Source organism: Macaca mulatta, chromosome 10 (genome assembly GCF_049350105.2).
Source record: "Macaca mulatta isolate MMU2019108-1 chromosome 10, T2T-MMU8v2.0, whole genome shotgun sequence".
Classification (NCBI taxonomy): Eukaryota; Metazoa; Chordata; class Mammalia; order Primates; family Cercopithecidae; genus Macaca; species Macaca mulatta.
Genome location: NC_133415.1, coordinates 114717120 through 114739277, shown reverse-complemented (window position 1 = coordinate 114739277; position 22158 = coordinate 114717120). Strand labels below are relative to the sequence as shown.

At 56.8% G+C, this 22158-nt stretch overlaps 1 protein-coding gene across 1 annotated transcript in view; it reads right to left on the bottom strand.

The window, feature by feature from the left end:
- CDH4 (cadherin 4) overlaps positions 1-22158 on the bottom strand; it is a 687081-nt gene that overhangs the window by 1538 nt on the left and 663385 nt on the right. The window contains exons 10-14 of the mRNA XM_028828556.2: positions 10355-10608; positions 9570-9712; positions 5573-5806; positions 4137-4370; positions 861-1000 (exon numbers count right to left, since the gene is read on the bottom strand). Coding sequence (XP_028684389.1) covers positions 861-1000; positions 4137-4370; positions 5573-5806; positions 9570-9712; positions 10355-10608 — 1005 coding nt within the window. The remainder of the gene's footprint in view (positions 1-860; positions 1001-4136; positions 4371-5572; positions 5807-9569; positions 9713-10354; positions 10609-22158) is intronic.

The window sequence follows — 22158 nt, the reverse complement described above, 5'->3', positions numbered from 1 at the left end:
AGTCAGGGGCACCACAAGAATCCGCCGAGCCCCTCTTCCGCCCTGCATCCTGTTCTGTGTCCTGGGCCACAGATGCGCCTGCTGCCTGCTGCCCTGTGGCCTGGTCTCCAAGCATCCCACAGAACCACGCTGTCCCCTGCTGTGCCCCTCCACAATGCCCCACTTCCTCGCCCTTCACCCCAATCCCTTGAGCAGGGATGGGGGCTGTGCCTGGCTGTGTTCCATGGCCTGGGGCTCTCCCCGAGTGACCCCACCACCACGCTGCTCACTGACCATGTGCCCCGTGTGCTCAGGTGGCCAGGAGCTGGGTCTCCGCAAGGCACGTTCCTCACACTCGTTATGGTCGTGTTGTGGGTGGGGAGGGGTCTGAACTTTAGATGGGTTTAAGGACTTGCCCCGATTCCCTGAAAGGCCAAGGGCAGACCCAGATTCCAACCAGCAGCTCTCATAGTCTACCCTCCCGGGCCACTGCCCCTGGTCACTCAACAGACCCCGCACACAGCAGCAATCAGGTGAGTGGGCATTGGTATCCTTGGCCAACCCAGAGCCCCCTCCCCTCCAGGGCATGGGGCAGCACTGGGCAGGGGCTGGCAGTGGGAGGGAGGAAGGCGAGAGGATGGGAGGGGTCCTAGGATCCCCTGTGGGGGATGCAGGTGCAGTGTGCACAGCTCAACCCAGGCTAGACATGCAAACGTGGGCAGGGCGGTCGGACTAGGAAACTGCTCCCCTGCCTGGCGCCCTCACTGGTGAAAAAGGTTGAAATGTCTTACTGTTAAAACCCGAGGGCAAGCCCTGCTGAGACACTGGTACACGTGAGAGCTGGCCTCCTGTGGGGAGGCAGAGGCGGGCCATGGTCTCACCTGGTCCTCCTCGCCGCCACCTTCCTCGTCATACTTAAGGATGTTGTCGCGGACGTCGTCCTCGGGGTCAATGAGCAGCTGCTTTGTGTGGCGCTCCTTCTCCCGCCGCTTCATCCACATGACAAACAGCAGGACCATGGCTGCGGGGGAGGGCCGCCCGTGAGCAGGGTGTGTGGGTGTGCCGCATGTGTGCACACGCATGCCTCTGTTTGCCACGTGTCTGTATGGGCATGTGCATGCAGGTGGCACACAAGCATGACTCTGCGCCCGTGTTGCTCGCACACCTGTATTGCACACGCACATGTGTCTCTGCATATGCAGGCCTGGGTGTGCAAGGACACACATCTGTGCACATGTGCGGCCCACGTGCATGTGCATTTGTGGATGTAGATGTTTCATGCATGTCTGTGTAACCATGCATACATGTATCCGCAGGAATACGTGTATATGAAGGCTTGCACATGCGTGTGCCTGTGCGAGCATGTAGATCTGTGTATGTGTGTGCTCGTGTGTTTGTGTGTGTATGTGCACACAGAAGTCTGCACGGGTCTGTGTGTGCATGTCTGTGCATGTCTTCATGTGTACTTCGTGTGTCTGTGTATGCTCATGGGGTGTGAGTGCAAGCATGTGTTCATGTGCATAGTGCATGTGTGCCCACGTGTCTCTGCATGTGTGCCCACGTTGTGTGTACATGCCTGTGTGTGTGTGCATGAGTTTCCAAGGCAGAGCCGCACTGGCTCAGGCCCTCTACCCAGCTCACTGCCGGGGCACTGGGCTACATTTTGAGACACTGATTTACATACTCGCCCTCCTCTTGCACTCCCCTTTTGAGGAGGCAGCCAGCTCAGGGCGCCCCTCACTGCCTGGGGGCAGGAGGACATGGGGGGCTGAGGGGTGCACCCCCAAGTCTTTCTGAGTCCCTCTTCTGAGCAGCAGGAGGGGAGACGGCTTTGGCAAAGGAGGTGGAAGTGAGGTTTTAGGCACACAGTGTCTTGGCAGGAATCACTGAGAGAGGGAGATGGACTCCCTCATATTGAAAGAGGCTCTGCCCTGGGAGGGGGCAGGGGAGGAGAGGGGCCCAGAGAGGGGATCCAGGGATCCTGCTTCCTGAGGGCCCTTGGGGCAGGGTCAGTCCAGGGCTTTGCTGGACAGAAGGGCAGCCCCACCCAGCACCAAGGGGTCACTCAGAGGGGCTCTTTCCACCACCCAGAGGAGTTGGGGGACAGGCTTAGAAGTTCAGGTGCATGTGGAAACTGAAGAGAGGTAAAGCCCCCTTGTGGGGTGGATGGAGGGGACCCTCTCCCCCAAGCTGAACTGGCCTCCCCCTGCCTTCCGAGGTCCGTGTCCAGGCCTGGCTCCCCTAAACAGCCTTGCTCACTCTGGACCCCTGGCTGCCTCTGCTGCAGGAAGAGCCTGGCGCACCCATCTGCAAGCCTGGCAATGCACCGGGCATGGGCTCCAGGAGCAGGTCCCGTGGCCCACGCCCCCAGTAAATGTCTGCACAAAGCACTCCACTGCATCCTCCCAAAGCCTCCCATCACCTCCCACGTCACAGATGTAACAGCTGAGGCCCAGAAGTCACAGGTGTGCTCTTATGTACTGCAGAGGGCGAGCCCGGAGGCGGGAGGGGTGGCGACCCCCCCATCAGGAGGGCTGTTTTTTGCCAACCCGATTAACTGGCTGTGGCTGCCTGAGTGCCATGAGGAGGATTCTGAAGCTGAGCGGAGGCTTGGGAGGAGCTCTGTGGGTACTGGTGGCATCCCTCCTGCCTGTGCAGGGTGAGGTGACAGCTGGAGGACACTTCCTGACCTGGCGCAGATCGTGGAGAGGGAAGGGCAGGCGGAGGGAGGAACCACCTGCTGCAGGTGCGGCTCGGTGAGAACCTGGAACCCGGAGCCTGCTCTAGTCTTGGCTCAGCGGAAGCTTCGAAGGGGTCAGCTCCACTCTCATAGCTGGCACCCCAGGCTCATCCAGGCAGACAAGATGAGCGAGGGTTGAGAGAAGGAGTGTGGAGGAGGGGAGGCCACTCCGGGTGCCCCCATTCACCCCACCAGGGCTGAGGTGCCCACGAATGGACAGAAGCCGGGCAGCAGGCGGATCTGCTGCTGACCCTGGCCCCGGCCCCACTGCGGCTGCCCTCCACTGCGAGTGGCCCAGGTCTCCCGCCCCAGCCAGGCACCCGGCTGAATCAGGCCTCATAGCCCTGCCCACAGAGGGCCCTCTGGCTGGGCCTGGCCCCTGTGTCTTCAGAGCAGGGGACGTCGGTGAGGACGCCCCCACCTTTGCTATGGAGACTCTTCCCAACCTCTGTGGGGCTCTTTCCACTCCTGATCATACAAAGGAGCCCATGACACTGAACGGCTTTCAAAACAAGCCTCAGAATTAAAAACCAGCTTTTTGAGGGGTGATAGGTCTAGAAATGGGGAAAAAAGCAGAGTCCTCATAACTCAGACGTCCTTTGGACAGGGCTGATGTTGGTCCCTGGGGTCTTAAGTCAGCTACAGGCCAGATCTGCAGGAGGGGCCTGGCACCTGCTTCAGCCTGTTCTGGACGTGGTGGGGGACCCTCTGGTTTGGGTGTGAACTGGGGAGGTGGTGACCGAACCCTTCCCTGCCCTGCCTCCCACTGGGATCCCTGGGCTAACACAGACCAGGGCGACTGTCCATGAGGGATGATGGGAAGAGGGACCTCTGGGGTCATTTTCAAGCACCTCCCCTGGCACCCCCCCAGCCCTCAGGCCTGCTGGGGAACCCATGTGGTTCTGGGAAACTCAGGAAACTAGTAAAGCATATGGTCGGGGCAGAGCCAATGAGAACACTCCATTCCTTGGCTGGCGATTGGCTCCAAGGTGTGCATGTGACCCAAACCCGTCCAATCAGAGAGTGTCCTGGGACTTTGGATGGGGATGCTAACAGGCAGGGCTGAACTTCCCTCTGCTAAGTCCACCTGGGAGCTGCCCATAGGCATCACAGGTTCTGGAGGGCAACAGCTTCAGAATACAGGGGCTCTGGGAGGCAGAGTGGAGCCATGGAAAGGGGCCAGGCCATGGGAGATGCCTGGGCCAACCTGCACCTCCAGACTTGAGAGTAATGGGAGGCTCCAATTTCCCGTTGTCATATGGACCAGTTCAGCTGCGTTTCTGAAGGGCTCCTGACAGATAAGGCTGAGAGATGCGGGCTGAGAGTGAAACCCAGGCCCCACTCTGCCCACCATCCCTGGGACAGGGCACTCATATCTGCAATGCCCCCACCCACCCTGGTGCTCAGCCACACTCACTCAGCAGGATGAGGATGCAGATGAGGATGGCCACGATGGCGCCGGTGCCCAGACCAGCCGCTGCCACTGCACCAATGGTGGTGCAGTCCCCGTTGTCGTCACATGGACACACCTTGACTTTGATGATGGATGTGTTGGACAGGGGAGGGTTTCCAGAGTCTGTGACAATGATGGGGACGTCATACATCCCGGCCTCCAGGTACAGGATGCGCAAGCTGAGTTGGGCATAGTCACCTGGTGCAAAGGAACAGTAAACATTCAGCCAGAGCCTGGCCCTCCCTTCCAAGCAAGACGTCCAGAGGAAAAGACTAAGTCCAATGGCATGGAAATCTGAAATATCTGTCTGGTTACCACACATACATACACCTGTGCTACATCATTAAGTTAAAAGACATTGGAGGTTGGGTGTGGTGGCTCACGCCTGTAATCTCAGCACTTTGGGAGGCTGAGGTGGGCAGATCACTTGAGGTCAGGAGTTCATGACCAGCCTGGTCAACATGGCAAAACTCTGTCTCTAGTAAAAAATACAAAAATTAGCCTGGGGTGTGGTACGAGCCTGTGATCTCAGCTACTTGGGAGGCTGAGGTGGGAGAATTGCTTGAACCTGGGAGGTGGAGGTTGCAGAGCTGAGATTGTGCCACTACACTCCTGCCTGGGCAACAGAGTGAGTCTCTGTCTCAAAAAAAAGAAAAAAAAAAAAAAAGGCCTTGGAGACACAACCAAAAAGCAATTGCAACATGTAGGATGAAGAAATAATTTCCTGAATATATAAAGAGTTTTATCAAATCAATAAAAAGAAACTCCCCAAAGAAAACATAGGCAAAGTCACTGAACAGACAATTCACGGAAGAAACAAAAATGGCCAATAAATATTTTTTAAAAATTTCCAGTGGTAGTCAAGATATACAAATGGAAATAATGACTTTGGCCTAAAAGTGGCAGAATACAATATTATTTTAAAACAATAATGTTCAGTGTTGGTAGGGTTTGAGAAAACAGGCACTCTCCCGATGGAAGTAGACATGTCTAGAGCACATTTTCACTGTACTGCCAGAACTTGAGAATTTTGATATCCTTTTATACCACGAATCTATATCCAAGGAAGTATTCTAAGGAAACGTTATCGGTCAGGGTCCAGTCAATTGATAACTGGCACAGGAAGTTGTCATGGATGTACATGGGCAGAGCTGCAAGGATGTTCACGGCTGGGCTCATTAAAGCAGCAAGAAATTGGGAATGACTTGGTGGCCTCCTCAGGGCCAGGTGAAGAAGGCTGAGCAGCTGAAGCGTGGCCAGTGTCCCCAGCCTTGGTGGGACAGTCCTGTTGGAGGGCCGTCGCCCACCTCTGGTGTTCAGTCTTCCAAGGCCAGCTGGGTCTCCCAGGGGCCTGCACCCCAGGCTGGTCTGACCCTCCCTGTGGCCTAAGGCGGGCTCACCGTTTAGGCGGGTGATGGTCCAGTTCTTCCGCACAGCCGCTGGGACAAAGGGCAGCTCGAAGACGTAGGGGCCGATGTTGGGGTCGACGTCGGCGTCAGCCGCTGTGATGTTGATGGCGTTCAGGTTGGGCTTCTCGCAGATCTGCGCCTCCTTGGGCAGCAGCTCAGGGGCATTGTCGTTGATGTCAATGAGATAGATCTGGAGGGTTCCGGTGCCGCTGGCTGGGGGTATCCCTGCGGAACAGACACAGGTCACCACACGGGCCACTCCTGTTACTCCACGACCAACCCACAGCTCCACACAGGACACGCACACAAACAACCACACACAACATATACAGGGACACATCTACAGCCCCCCAGCCGGCCACGGCCGGCCACCCCCCAACACAGCTGCACAGGGACTGACCCACAGCCCAGCCATGGCTCCTGACACCCTGCCACACGCCATGGGCAGCCACACTACTGTGTATGGCATCTCAACAGACACCGCAGAGCACACGGCCACACCCACACCCGCAGCTGCACACACGCACACAGCCACTGCACAGTCACTGTGTATGGCATCTCAACAGACACTGCAGAGCACACGGCCACACCCACACCCGCAGCTGCACACACGCACACAGTGGGGTGCGGCATTCACGTGGAGCCCTCGCCACATGCCCTCCACCAATGCACAGTTAAACTCAGAGCCACTGAGGTCACAGCCACGCACTGGGGACTCACTCCCGCGGGGGAGCCAGGGAGGGGTTCTGAGGGTGCTGGGCTCTGCACTGGCCCCTGAGGGCTGGGACCCACCCACCATATCTTGCCCTCGTCTGGGACTTAGGGCAAAACCTTTCCTTGCCTCCTGGAGTTTTGCTGGCCCCACCCAGCAGAGCCCCAGGGTGCTGGAAGCCCTGAGCCCATGATCGTGTGGAAGAACTGCTGCCTTTGGAAGTGTCTGTGAGAAAGGCAGGTGCGGCCGCTCCCGATGAGCTTTGATGGAAGCTCCGTCCTGGCCCGGCAGGAAGTCTCCCTGGAGGACCCGATGACCTCTGGCCTCAGCATGGAGGGAGGTGCTCTGCTGAGCCCCCAGAGCTCCTCAGGGGCCATCCCTGTCCCTGGGGCCTTCACGTGCTCAGCCCCCGCCTCAGCCCAAGCCAGCAGTGCTGATGGATGCAGGCCAGGCGGCTGGAATCTGGGGACAGAGATGCCCTGTCTGCTCTTCAGGCTTGGAGGAGGCGGCGGCAACGGCAGGTTCTGACTGTGGCTTTGCCCCGATGGCAGCTCCTGACCTGACATTAACAACCACATGTCTTGACTGAGGCAGGCAAAGCATGTAAAAATATATCCCACAGGATGTCTCTTGAATCTTCTGGAAGCTGCATCAAAACACATTTAAGGGGACGCAGGGCGGCGCTACCTTTGAAAACTGCTTTGAGATGTCGCTGAGGGCACACCCTGTGATCGGAGAAGCACAGACAGCTTCTGTTAACTGGAGGGCTCCTACTCCGGCCTGCACACCCAGGCTCACTCACATGGCATCTGCCACATGTGATGGATGCTTCGTCCAGCTACAGCCTCACAATCTCTTTTTTTCTTCTTTTCTTTTCTTTTTGACAGAGTCTCACTCTATTGCCCAGGCTGGAGTTCAATGGCGCCATCTTGGCTCACTGCAACCTCCGCCTCCCAGGTTCAAGTGATTCTCCTGCCTCAGCCTCCTGAATAGCTGAGATTACAGGCATGCATCACCACGCCTGGCTAATTTTTGTATTTTCTTAGTAGAGATGGGGTATCACCACGTTGGCCAGGCTGGTCTTGAACTCCTGACCTCATGATCCACCTGCGATGGCCTCTCAAAGTGCTAGGATTACAGCTGTGCGCCACTGGGCCCAGCCCGGGCTCACAATCACTTTCTAATTTAACCTCAGGGCTTGAGCTGCAGCAGGAGGGCCGTCAAGGGGAGACGCTTCCCCTGACCAGGGCCCTGGGCTCACAGGTAGCTGCACAGCTACATGGCCCCGGCTCTGTGGACCCCGGCGGGGGAGGCGGCGATGGCTGGGGAGGCTGGCAGGGAGGTGACCACGTCCTGTTTACACCTGCTATGGGACGAGCGTTTGCGCAGTGACGACCCTTGCCCATGAGGCTTCATGCACAGCCGTTCCAAGAGCCCACCAGGCATGGCCCCGCCTCGGGGCCTTTGCGCACACCGTTTCCTGACTCTGTGACCCTCCTCTGCCACCCCACCTTCCCCTGCTTGCTCCTCTGGTTCCACAGCTCTTGGTCCCAAGGTCAGCTCCTCAGGGCGGAGCCCCTGGTCATTGCCTCCCAGCCACCGGTTTTGTTTTCTCCCAGATCTTCTTGTTGCCTGAATCATCTGTGTGACTGGTTTCTCTCCGGTCTCCCTGGGGCAGACACTGCTGAGTCATCCCCAATATCCATTTTCTGCTTCCTTTTAATAAAATAATCAGAGTCCTACATTTTGTCTGGGATCATCACTGTCCACCTAGAAGACCCCATTTCCCAGCATCCCTTGCAGCTAGGGGTGGCGGCATCAGTAAGTTCTGGGCTTTGTGAGCTGCGGGTGGAGGACTTGCATGGGGCTTTCTGAAATCCTTAGTAGAGCAGGCGTGTGCCTGTGCCCTCTCCACAAGGCCTTCTGTTTGCCAGAACGTGGCTGTGATGGCTGGAGCTCCAGCAGCCATTCTGGACCATGCCATGGCAGTCGGAGCCCTGGGTCTGGGATCTGCCCCTGGGTTGCCTGCCTCCAGGCTTCTTGGATGTGAGAGGAAAAAAAAGCCTCAATCGTGCTGCAGTTTCCTCCATCGGTATTCACTGACCTGGGTTCCAGCCGACACACTCGGGCTGTCGGCCACGCCAGGCCCGGGCATCGCCGTGTGCTGCTCACCGATGAGCAGCTGCAGGCATTTGGCCGGTACTCAGTGAGCAGCAGGCTGGGCAGTAACCACGGCCACAGCAAACAGGAGCCCATGCTGCCCTGAGCCAGGCCCTTCCTCAGTGCTCTGATGACTCAGATTCGTTTGATTCTCAGGGGTACTAAGACTCCCCCAACTTGGCAGAGGAGGAAACTGAGGCACAGAGAGGTCAGGTCTTTTCCCACTGGGAAGCCGTGGTACTGGACTGATCTTCGGTTTTAGAATCTCTGCTCCCACCCACCCTGCCTCCATGCCTCTGAGAGCATGCGACCCGTGGGGGGCTCGGCCGGCTTGCGGGGTTAATGCTGGTCCAGGAAGGGGTGGCCACTCCTTGAGATGCCACCCCACGTCCCTCAGAAAGTCCAGCGTGCTCTCAAACCTTCTTCCTGCTGCCTGTGCACAGCCCATCCTCGCCCTCCCATCGAGGGTCCTGAGGTCGTCTGTCATGCCGCCTGCTCCGGGACCTTGCTGCTGCCCTCTGGACTCCCAGGGTCCTGGAGGGTCTCATGCTTCCTGTTGTGACTGAAGGCCACAGGGGTCTGCGCTGCGGGTGGTCAGAGCCACGAGGGTGGAACCCCAGGGGCTGCTGACCGGTGGGGCTGGGCCTTCCCCACAGGACGGGGTCTGTGGCAAGGGCTGCCGGCAAAAAGCATTTGAAAACTGTGGACCTGGTTCCAATGCCTCAGTTTACAGGCAGCAAAACTGAGATGCAGTTCAGATTGCAGAGTGCAGCAAGGACAAGGCTGGGATGACCAGTGCCCTGATGCCCCTGGAGCCTGTGGGTGAGTGACGTTGGGGGGATGGACGGGGCACACCTTCGAGCAAGCAAGTGAATGCTGGGGAGGGGGCGGAATCAATGACTGACACGGGAATGGGTGGAGGTGGAGCATGGCCTGGGGGCCCTGAGATGATGCAACCCTGATCACCACTGTCTGTGCAGACGTCCCCTCAGCACCTCCGGGTGACCCTCTGGATGCCTGCTGCCCTCTCGGGGCCTGGCCAGCGCCCTCCCTCGCCCACAGAACCAGGACACGGGAAGGCCGCCGAGACAGCTGCCTCCTGGGAGGGGGCCACACCGTTGTCAGCTGCCAGGAAGGTAGCCTCGTAGACGTTGTTTTTGGTGTAGAGGGACTCGCGGTCCAGCACTGCCGCTGTGGTGATCTGGCCGTTGGTGGTGTTGATGTGCAGCCAGTTCGCCGGGTCCGACAGCTTTGAGTATCTGTGGAGACCACAAGTGCAGGGGGAGGTAAGGCTGGGGTGGGCGGGGCCGCCCTGGATCCCAGGCCTCCGTGGCCCCGATTGGGCAGCTGCACTGGCCACACCTCCAGAGCCTGGGCCTGGGCCAGTGTCTCCGTCTCCTTGGAGACCCCCAGGCCTTGTCCTCCTCTGGGGCTTCCCCTCCACCTTGGACTGCCCCCCCCCCTCCACATCACAGGACAGGCCTGTGGCCTACGGGCACCGAGCTCATCCAGTAGTGGGTGGCCTCAACTCAGAACGACCCAGTGGGCAGATGCCCTCATCGTCCCCATCAAACGGACAAGGACGCTGAGGAACTGAAAGGGCAGGAGGTTGCTGAGTCTCACGGCTATGAGAGTGCAGCCAGGATCGGGGCCGGCCTGCATCTGGACAGTGCTGAATGTGCAAGCGCCGGTCACAACACTCATGATTGGTCAGGGGCTGCATCTGGCTATCCGGGACTAAGGGCTGCTGCTCCCTCCTGGAGGGTGCCTCAGGTTGGGGATGCCCCTGACCAGCCATCTGGGGGAATTCTGGGCCGTGGGTTTCATGGGGTATTTCTGGACCCTTCTGTGTGGAACCCGGGAAGCTGCAGGCAGGGCCGAGGCGTGTCCTGTGGACCTACCTCACAGCCTGCTGCATGAACCGGTCAGGGTCCACAGCTGAAAACGTGGTCAGCACGGTGCCAGGGGGCACGCCCTCCTCCAGGCGGATCAGCTTGTGGTTTGAGGGGAAGTAGGGAGCCTCATTGATGTCCATGACGGAGATGGTCACCCCTGCCGTGGACTGGAAGGACATCTGGATCCCGCTGGCCAGGGGCGCCTGGTTGGACACCATCACCGTGAGCATGAAGGCTCTGTTGAGCTCGTAGTCGACTGCCTGGAACAACAGATCGGGGCTGGGAGTGACCTGGCGCAGCTTCCGGGGGGGTGGGCGTGGGGGGACACGCGGGAAGGTTGGTGTCCAGCCCTCTCTGAACCATGTCCGGCTCTTCTCTGCCCTGCTTTTTAGCCTGGAGGCCCCAAAAGGTCTCATCTCCCAGGCACCCTTGTCTTCTGGTTCCTGCTGGGTTTGGCTGATGGGAGGAGAGAGGGAGGGGGTCTAGGCCTCCCAGCCCCTGTCCAATGCTGTGCTGAGGCAGAAGCTGAGCTCCTCCTGGGGGACTCCAGCCCCTCTTCCTGGCCTGGTAACCCCATTGACCTTCCTCCTTTGAGCCTAGTGTGGGGAAGGCTCCTGACATTGTTGGCCAGGGGGGCCTCACCAGGTGCAGGGGGTCAAATGGCGCCCCCCAAAAGACATGTCCACCTGGGACCTGTGAATGGGCCCTTATTTGGAAATAGGGTCTTTGTACATGTAAGTTAAAGACAGAGGCCCTCATAAGAGACAGGCAGGGTTGGGTGTGGTCATGCATGCCTATGATCCCAGGGCTTTGGGATGCTAAGGTGTGAGGATCGCTTGAGCCCAGCAGTTTGAGGCTGTGGTGCACTGTGATCGCACCATTGCACTCTAGCCTGGGTGACAGAGCGAGGCTCTCCAAAATTTCAAAACAGAGAGAAAGGGAGAGGGATATTTGAGACACACAAGTGCAGAGAGGAGCCATGTGGCAACGGAGGTGCAGTCTGGAGTGAGGCAGCTACAGGCCAAGAAACAGGAGAGAGGCAGGCAGCGGGTTCTCCTCTAGAACCTCCCAAGAGAGACCGTTCCTGCCGGCACCTTGAATTTATGTCTCTGACTCCCAGAGCTGGGACAGAAGACAGTTCTATTGTTGTAACCCACCTGGTTTGTGGTAATTTGTTACCGCAGCCCCAGACACCACCATGCCAGGTCTGCAGCTCCCATCACTGCTGCCCTTGGCCCCTGCATCCACACAATTCTGTGGTGCACCAGGACCCAGGCTGATAAACGCTAGAGCTGCAGTTCCGCAGTGATGCTGTATGATCAGAAAAGCTTCGCTCAAGCCTTTCCTACACATTTTGGGGAGGGAGGGAAATTACGTGGAAACAGCTTGGGGCCCTGAGACATTCAGTGGCAAAGCTTGCAACAGTCTCACTGGAAAAAGCACAACACAATGTGTTGCAATTGCATTAAAAATTCTGCTTAGATATGTGCAAAGTAACATATGCATCAGAGTATTCATTGTGTAGTGTACGCAGAGACAATATGCTGGAAACGACCCAAACATCCATCAGCTATGGTTGGCTGCACGGCCTGCAGTACATCTGTGCGGGGAGACACTTGCAGCTGTAAAGAGAATGAGAACAATCTCTGTGTGCTGAAGAGGCTTCCAGGATCTACTGGTGGCCAAAAAAGCAACCCACATAGTGTGCACCTTTTGTGCAAAACAGGGAGAAAAATACGATTTGTATACGTATTTGCTCATGTTTGCAGAAAGAAACATGAGGATAAACCAAAAACTAATAAAAATGATCATCATTATTAGGAGGAATGGGGTCAAGGTCAGAGCTGGGAGTGTGAGTTTGTGAGTTTGCTATCTATTTCTTATCATGTAGTTTTGATTTTTTTTTTTTTTTTTTTGACAGAGTCATCCTCCATTGCCCAGGCTGGAGAGCAGTGGCATGATCTCGGCTCACTGCAACCTCTGCCTCCTGGGTTCAAGCGATTCTTCTGCCTCAGCCTCCCCAGTAGCTGGGATTACAGGTGCCTGCCACCATGCCCGGCTAATTTTTATATTTTTAGTATAGACGAGGTTTCACTATGTTGGCCAGGCTGGTCTTGAACTTCTGACCTCAGGTGATCCACCTGCCTCGGCCTCCCAAAGTGCTGGGATGACAGGCATGGGCCACTGCGATCTGCCCAAAATGTGATTTTGAGGGTGATGCATTCTGACAGATTTAGATGTGGAGGATCATGAGGTCTGGTAATTAAAAAAAGTACTCCTGCAAAAAGTGCAGATTGCTGTGCAGCAGCGTGCCCATCACTGTGAGATTTACATGACACCACGCTTCCACGTGATGACCACGACACCACGCTTCCACGTGATGACCGCGACACCACGCTTCCACGCGATCACCATGACACCACGCTTCCACACAATCACTGCGACACGTTTCCATGCGATCACCGTGACACCACGTTTCCAGGCGATCACCGCGACACCACGCTTCCACGCGATCACTGCGACACCATGTTTCCACGCAATCACCCTGACACCACGCTTCCACGCAGACACCACGCTTCCACACAGACACCACGTTTCCACACAATCACCATGACACCACGCTTCCACGCAATCACACCACGCTTCCACGCAATCATGACACCACACTTCCATGCAATCACCACACCACCACACTTCCACGCAATCACCGCAACACCGCACTTTCACACAATCATGACACGGTTCCACACAATCATCATGACACAGTGCTTCCAGGCAATCATGTCGGTTCCTCCTGCTTCTAGGAATGCCTGGAAACCTTCATGATAAGCAGTGTAAGACATTTCCACTTAGAGAGGAACTTATCTGCTGGAGGGATCAATCAGCTTTCCCCAAGAAGCAGGAAGGCACCATGTCCCCCAACAGATGTGATCTCCCCATGTTCTCACCCCTTGTGAGCCGCCTGCAGGCAGGAAGGCCAGACACTGTCCACAGTGGAGCGGAAAAGGCCAGTTTGTGGCTTTGGAGCTTCATAAGCTGAGGGCCACAGGAGAGACAGGAAGGAACCTGGGGTGTTCCACCCACAAGGTGCTGTTGCTCTGAACCCCACTCGCCATGCTTAGGGCCGGCAGTGAAGCACCGGAGGCTGAACAGACCCAACCCTGCCCTTTCTCTGGGGCCACCACAGCCTCTCAGCATCTGATCTTTCCAAGCAGGAACAACCACATAATCTGGTATGTCACACTCAGGACTTCTCGGCACTGCTACTGAATAAAATATTTCAGTACAAAAAGAAGAAATTTAAAAATCACATCAATAAGGTCAGGTGCAGTGGCTCATGCCTGTAATCTCAACACTTTGGGAAGCTGAGGCAGGAGGATAGCTTGAGCCCAGGAGTTCGAGAGCAGCCTGGTCAACATAGTGAAATGCCATCTCTACAAAAAAAAAAAAAAAAAAAAAAAAAAGAAAGAAATCAGTTGGGCGTGGTGGCTCACACCTGTAGTCCCAGCTACTCAGGAGGCTGAAGTAGGAAGAGTGCTTGAGCCTGGGAGGTCAGGGTTGCAGTGAGCAGTGATCGCACCCCTGCACTTCAGCCTGGGCAACAGAGTAAGACCTCGTCTCAAAAAATAAAATTGCCTAAATAATAGTATTGGATGAGCATGGAAGGAAAACTGAGACGGTCGCTCCTGGAAGCCCATGGCTGCCTCCAGGAGGGTCTGCAGGGAGGGACAGAGATCACAGTTCTGGTCCCGGATCCCCACTGTCCCTGCACTGCCCCTGGGGGTGACACGCAATCACCGCGACACCATGCTTAGGTGAGCCCTCATCCTCCCCAGGGTGCCCATCTGAAGGAAGGGGTGGTCCCTGCAAGCCTCCCTGAGTCCAGAGTGAGATGCCTCGTGGCTCCATGATGCACACTGTCACCTCTCACTGCTTTGGTGCACGACCCCCTCCCCCGACTCTGCTACCCCCGGGGCAGGGGCTGTGCCCTGTACCTCTGCCTCCCCACACCCAGCACAGCGCCAGTGTGGGTCATCTGTACCCCATGGGTGCCTGGGAGATATAGGGGGTGGGCACCCCCTTGTTCACCACCATTGCCCAGGACCATCTGGGGGTTGTGTGCGCCACACAGGGGTCTCGCACCTGCAGCTATCACCGTGCAGGACCTTCCACGGCCCAAGCTGACTGCAAGTCTGATGGGACGCCTGATCCAGAATAACCCAGCACCCTCCTCTGAAAGGTTCTACCAGGGGTCTCAGGTTCCTCCAGGTCTGGCCTTGGTTCCTCTGTCTCTGGACTCCAGATGCCTCCAAGCTCCCAGCGTCTACCTGCACCCACATCGTGTTGGGGTCCCCCCGAGAGCTGACCACGCCAATGCCTGCAGCTGCTCCCCCAGGCCCTCCAGGAGTTGGCTGGGACGGGGCCACTCGTGTGGCTAGACTGTTCCATCACGTCGTGGCGGCGCTATGAACAAGCCCCTGAGGGAAGTGGTCTTTCTCCCATATTTATTGGCTCATGTTCCCGGGACATGGAATAACGCTGCATGTCATGCGTTAAAAAATCGTGTCGGCCGGGCGCGGTGGCTCAAGCCTGTAATCCCAGCACTTTGGGAGGCCGAGACGGGCGGATCACGAGGTCAGGTGATCGAGACCATCCTGGCTAATATGGTGAAACCCCGTCTCTACTAAAAATACAAAAAACTAGCCGGGCGAGGTGGTGGGCGCCTGTAGTCCCAGCTACTCGGGAGGCTGAGGCAGGAGAATGGCGTAAACCCGGGAGGCGGAGCTTGCAGTGAGCTGAGATCCGGCCACTGCACTCCAGCCTGGGCGACACAGCAAGACTCCGTCTCAAAAAAAAAAAAAAAAAAAAAAAAAAAAAAAATCGTGTCACCAGTCTGAGCAAGGAGGCCTTCCAGAAAGACGATTATGGCCAATAAAAGCCCACAGGAAGATAAAATAAAACACATTTGTAATGGAGAAATCAATAGGTAATTTGGTCTAGCAGTTTTGATTAGGGTGGCTGGATCTACTCGCTGAGGCTCAGCATGGCTGCCGCCCACATGTGGCCATGACCCTTCACTCAGAGGTGAGCAGCTGGGCGTGTGCCTGAGCAGGAGCTCCAGCACCGGCTGGGCAGGGCCAGTTGGGGACACACCAGGACGTCTGTCCTGCTCCCCTCTGATGGGAGACTCCGGGGCTTCCATTCAAAGTCTCACTCTGTGCCCCTGTCGTGGGGAGGAGTTCCCTGAACCGAGGGCACCAGGACCCCATCACTGACCTGCTCTCCCCCGAATTCCCACCTGCTCTCCCCGGAATTCTTGCCACCTGTGAGCCTCCCACAGGAAGGGCCACGTCTGTCGCTGCCCAAAGGGAAAGTGGCAGAGGCCAGTTCTTGGCTTTTGAGCTTTAAAACTGAGGGCCACGGGTGAGACAAGAAAGAACCTGGGATGAGCCTGGGCCTGGGCCTTGCTCCTTCGAGATGAAATTTCACGGCTGGAGGAGGGAGACAAGAGGCCGTGCTGGGTCCTGAGGAGGGTGTGATGGTAACGGATGGCTTATTTGGGTTTGGGGACCTGAGAGCAGAGAAGCTGTGTGTCCACCTCAGGTACAGCCTGGGAGGTGGCAAGGCTCATTCCTCACCCCCCGCTGGTATGGCTAGGGAGATGGAATTGGGAGTGTGGGGCAGGACAGCTCTGGATGACCTGCCTGAGATGCCTGTGGACTTCTTTTGACAGTGGCCAAGCTGGACCCCAGAAGTGAGGGATGATGCAGCCAGGATTTGGGTGACTGATGACTGAGGACCGAGGTGACTAGACACTTCTGAGAGCTGCCCAGGAGTGCTCTCCTCCCCTGCACAGGGCCCTACATCAGCCCAGAGCATGGACACAACTGTGGGGAAAGGGAGGCGGAAGAGATGCCAGTCTACCGCTTACCACCACCTGGGGGGACCTGGCTAAAAACAGAAGCTAAGTCGGTTTAGAGAAGGAAAGAGCACACTGCTGCATTGCTGGATTTGGGGCTTCCAGTGTGTACCCGACATAAAATATTTCAGTGATTCCTCCTCACCATCCCCTCTGCAGACTATAAACTACTGGAGGGCAGGAGCAGTGACCTGGTCAGGTCTGCAGTGTACATACATGATATGGTGTCTGCTCTTCTGAGGGACTCAGGGGACCATTCATGGAATTAAAGTAACCTTCATGCTCTGGGGAACTAAGCAGGGAGAATGATCAGGAGCCTCTCCCCAGCTCAGGACGACAGTGACAATGACGACAATGAGGATGATGATGATGATAACGATAATGGTTATGATGATGGCAGCAGCTAATACCGCTGATTCAGTCCTTACCTTGTGCCAGGCACTGTGCCAAATCTTTTACATCCAGGGTCTATTTCAATGTGAGTCATAAGTCGCTGGGCATAGGCCCCACAATTTGCCTCATTTTATGTTTGAGGTAACTGAGGCACAGAGAGATTAAGTGGCTGGTCCATGCCAGGGGTAAGTGAGCAAAGAGCTAGCATGGGAATCTAAGAACAGATGCCCTCAAGATACTGGACGTCTCCTGTGGGCTGGGCCAAGAGGTCCCTGTACTGACCTTCTGCCTCCCGCACCACCCGCCACTCCCCAATCCCTCCCCTCCACCCCGCTCCCCTGCTCTGAAAGGGAATGCCTGAAAAGATGATGTCTCTACCAGCAAATGCGAAACCAATTTTGGAAATGTTTTCTAAGATGAAGCATCCCCAGACTAAACATGCACCTTAAACAGACTCTAAATTGAAACTTCAGAGAAAAGCACTATAGGGAGTAAAAACAAAAATGAAAGAAAAAGGAAAAAGTGTGGTTCTCCTGTTGAATGCTACCTAGGACACAATGACCCATGACTCTGTGGGGTCATGTGTCTGTGCTCGAGACTCGAGCTCCTCAAATTTCAAAATTTATTTGAAACTTGACATGCAGTAAGAGTCACTCTAGGAATGCTAACAAGTGTATGGAAGCACGACCAGCCCCGCGGCCAAGGTGCAGCAGAGTCCCATCTCCTCCACACTTCTCTCGTGCTGTGCCTTTGCAGTCCCCTCCTCTCCACCCGACGGCAAACCACTGAAGGGTTTTCCGTCCCCACAGTTTTGTCTTTTCCGGGACATTCTGCAGATGGGGGCATGCAACAGGCCACCTTTTGGTTCTGACTCATCTCACTTAGTGTGACGCATTGGAGACCCATCGCGTGTCACATGGATCTCACATTTGTTCCTTTTGACGACTGAGCAGCTTCCCATTGTAGGACTCTTGGACTTACAGCTGGGGAGAGGCATCATGGGGTCTCAGGGCCCCTGGGCTGGGGACTCTCAGCTGGGCCAGAGTTTCATGCTGCTTAAGGAGGTATTGGACCCCTCCTCAAGCCTCCTGTCCCCTCCTCATGGCACTAGGAAGGTTTCAGGCTAGTCAGACGGTGCCATCTGGCCATATCAGGATGCCCTGGAAGAGGACTGGGCTCTGAGCAGACACAGCCCAGCCAGCGCTTAGCGCCAGCTTCAAACCTGTGGAACCTTGTCCTGAACACACACAGACACCTTGGCTCAGACAGGCAGGGCCAGCGAGGAACCTGGATGGTTAACAGATGGCTTTATGGCAGAGGGAGCTGGTTCCAGTCCCAGCTTATACAGTCCCCGCTGTGTGATCCTGCGTGTGGGCCCTCAGTTATGCCATCTGTGAAACACGACAAGAATAGCAGCTCCTTGGTGGGCGTGAGGACCAAGTGAGATGGGGCGAGGATGGCACACCTGGTATCAGTGCCCAATCAGTCACTGTAGCTGATCACATCGGGACCTTGCCTGAGGCTCCCTGGCAGTTTCAGGGTGCTGGAGATCTGGGGATGTGCAGAAATAGGGACTATGCCAGTTCTCTGGGTCATGAAGACTCGAACCAGCTGTGGCCCTTCTGGGCCCTCCCCTGGCCCGGGGCATCCCTTCCCTCCAGGCACGTGCAGCAGGCGGTGCTGTAGGAATTTGGTTTGCTCCTCCTTGTGCCCAGTGGGGAAGATGGCTGCTGTGAAAAAGGCAAAATGCACCCCAAGTCCCAAATCTGAAAATCTGCAGATTTTCACATCTGGGTTTCAGCTGGTGGGTGCCAGCCCGCCTGTGGGTGTGGAGTGGCAGCACCTTTGTAGTTTCTGTGGCTCTGGTGGGAGATGCAGGGTTATCAGGAAAGGGCTATGTTTGTTACCCTGAGCATGGCAGGTCTTCAAGCGTCCCGGGCCTGAGGGATGGGGCCTGCAAGATCTGAGTCGATTCCAGGGTTATTCCACCGAGGCTGAGCCCACACAGATCTCTGTCGATTCCAGGGTTATTCTGCCGAGGCTGAGCCCACACGGATCTCTGTCGATTCCAGGGTTATTCCGCCGAGGCTGAGCCCGCACTGATCTGAGTTAATCCAGGGTTATTCCACCAAGGCTGAGCCCACACCGATCTCCGTCGATTCCAGGGCTATTCCACCGAGGCTGAGCCCACACCGATCTCCGTCGATTCCAGGGTTATTCCGCCGAGGCTGAGCCCACACCGATCTCCGTCGATTCCAGGGTTATTCCGCCGAGGCTGAGCCCGCACCGATCTCTGTCGATTCCAGGGTTATTCCGCCGAGGCTGAGCCCGCACCGATCTCCGTCGATTCCAGGGTTATTCCGCCGAGGCTGAGCCCGCACCGATCTCTGTCGATTCCATCGATTCCAGGGTTATTCCACCGAGGCTGAGCCCGCACCGATCTCCGTCGATTCCAGGGTTATTCCGCCGAGGCTGAGCCCGCACCGATCTCTGTCGATTCCATTGATTCCAGGGTTATTCCGCCGAGGCTGAGCCCGCACCTATCTCTGTCGATTCCAGGGTTATTCTGCCGAGGCTGAGCCCACACCGATCTCCGTTGATTCCATTGATTCCAGGGTTATTCCGCTGAGGCTGAGCCCGCACCGATCTCCGTCGATTCCATTGATTCCAGGGTTATTCCGCTGAGGCTGAGCCCGCACCGATCTCTGTCGATTCCAGGGTTATTCCACAGAGGCTGAGCCCTCACTGATCTTCGTCGATTCCAGGGCTATTCCGCCGAGGCTGAGCCCGCACCGATCTCTGTCGATTCCAGGGCTATTCCGCCGAGGCTGAGCCCACACCGATCTCTGTCGATTCCAGGGTTATTCCGCCGAGGCTGAGCCCACACCGATCTCCATCGATTCCAGGGTTATTCCACCGAGGCTGAGCCCACACCGATCTCCGTCGATTCCATCGATTCCAGGGTTATTCCACCGAGGCTGAACCCGCACCGATCTCTGTTGATTCCAGGGTTATTCCACCAAGGCTGAGCCCACACTGATCTGAGTTAATCCAGGGTTATTCCAACCAAGGCTGAGCCCGCACCGATCTCCATCGATTCCAGGGTTATTCCGCCGAGGCTGAGCCCGCACTGATCTGAGTTAATCCGGGGTTATTCCAACCAAGGCTGAGCCCGCACCGATCTCTGTCGATTCCAGGGCTATTCCGCCGAGGCTGAGCCCACACTGATCTCTGTCGATTCCAGGGTTATTCCGCCGAGGCTGAGCCCACACCGATCTCCATCGATTCCAGGGTTATTCCACCGAGGCTGAGCCCACACCGATCTCCGTCGATTCCATCGATTCCAGGGTTATTCCACCGAGGCTGAACCCGCACCGATCTCTGTTGATTCCAGGGTTATTCCACCAAGGCTGAGCCCACACTGATCTGAGTTAATCCAGGGTTATTCCAACCAAGGCTGAGCCCGCACCGATCTCCATCGATTCCAGGGTTATTCCGCCGAGGCTGAGCCCGCACTGATCTGAGTTAATCCGGGGTTATTCCAACCAAGGCTGAGCCCGCACCGATCTCCATCGATTCCAGGGTTATTCCGCCGAGGCTGAGCCCGCACTGATCTGAGTTAATCCAGGGCTATTCCGCCGAGGCTGAGCCCGCACCGATCTCCATCGATTCCAGGGTTATTCCGCCGAGGCTGAGCCCGCACTGATCTGAGTTAATCCAGGGTTATTCCAACCAAGGCTGAGCCCGCACCGATCTCCATCGATTCCAGGGTTATTCCGCCGAGGCTGAGCCCGCACTGATCTGAGTTAATCCAGGGCTATTCCGCCGAGGCTGAGCCCGCACCGATCTCCGTCGATTCCAGGGTTATTCCGCCGAGGCTGAGCCCGCACTGATCTGAGTTAATCCAGGGCTATTCCGCCGAGGCTGAGCCCGCACCGATCTCTGTCGATTCCAGGGTTATTCCGCCAAGGCTGAGCCTGCACTGATCTGAGTTAATCCAGGGTTATTCCACCGAGGCTGAGCCCGCACTGATCTGAGTCGATTCCAGGGTTATTCCGCCGAGGCTGAGCCCGCACCGATCTCCATCGATTCCAGGGTTATTCCACTGAGGCTGAGCCTGCACCCAGGAAGGAGAAGCGCAAGTCCCAGTGGGATCTGTGTCCTGTGCTTTTCCCAAAGAGAGTTTTGAGGACTTCAATATTTAAAGAGGAAAGAGCAGACAGGAGGGGAAGGAGGAAAGGAAAAAAAGCGGGGTCTGGGTCGGCAATGAGACAGTGGCTGCATCCTTGCCAGGCTCTGCTCTGCGCTCAGTGGATCCACATTTCACAGAAGCTGGGGTAGGTGTGTGAAGCCCCAGTTACCTGTGTGGCCACAGAAGGGAGGCAGCACCGCGAGACTCAGTCCCCATGCTCCACTTCCCTTTGGCATAGTGGGTTTGGGGTCCTGAGGTTTTATCTTCCTCTCACAGGCCCCTCAATGGCCTCAGTGCCATTGATGACTGGCTGTGGGGGGCAGGAAGCACAGGCAACAGGGAGATCTTAGCTGTGCATGTGGCTCGCAGGCAGTGCTCATCAACATCCTGAGAACCAGCATTCTGCAGACACGCTTCGGGAAACCCCACTCTCACTATGTAGACAGAGGCCTGACAAGGGGAGGGTGGAGCTGGGCAGGAGACCCCAATGGCTTGGGGACAGGACGTGGCACAAACTCAGTGGAGGGTGGCCTGCTGCCAAGCTGTCACACGGCAGAAGGTCAGTGAATGTGCCCGGCTGTGTCCACCTGGCTGCCGTCAGCACCTCCTCTGCTCCCTCCAAAATTCATGCCCCACCCACTTGCCAGCCAGGGCCTTCCTGCTGTGGGGAGACGGCCGCCAAACAGCTGAGCCCCGGGGGAGTCGTTCTCCCAGTGGCCTTCTCAGGCATCCCCAGCTGGAGGAAGAACCCGAAGGGGATGATTCTCCATCTCAAGAATTAGTTCCTGGGGTGGCGGCCCCCAGGCCCTCCTGGGACCCTCAGTCCATGCCCCACAGACTAGTTTCTGCTGTACGTTTGGAACCAGTGGCTCCTCTCTGAAGAACAGAAGAGGGCTCCGTGGGCCTGCCGAGGGCCTGGCCCAGTGCCACGAGGCCCATTCTCTCCCAGGATGCTGGGGCTTCCCTGCAGTTGGCTGTGCTCTTCCACCTTCCGTGGCTGTGATGCTCTGCGCAGATAGGGCCAGGCAGGGGCATGACGGCTGAGGCCACCAGCCCCTGGGCTGGGCAGGAAGCCACCTTCCCTGGAGTCTTTAGGGGTCAGGCTCTCCCCACCACATCGAGCCAGCCTTCTTCCTTGGTACCGGCCCTTTCTGATCTATGTTCGCCGATGAAGGTGGTGGGGCTGTGTGTGCTCCAGCTGCAGAAGTGGTCCTCCAGGGGCAGGGCAGGTGAGACAGGTGCTGATCTCCTTGGGCTCAGGGCTGCCCTTTGTGTTCCTGGGAAGCCACAGAATCCGAGCTGTGG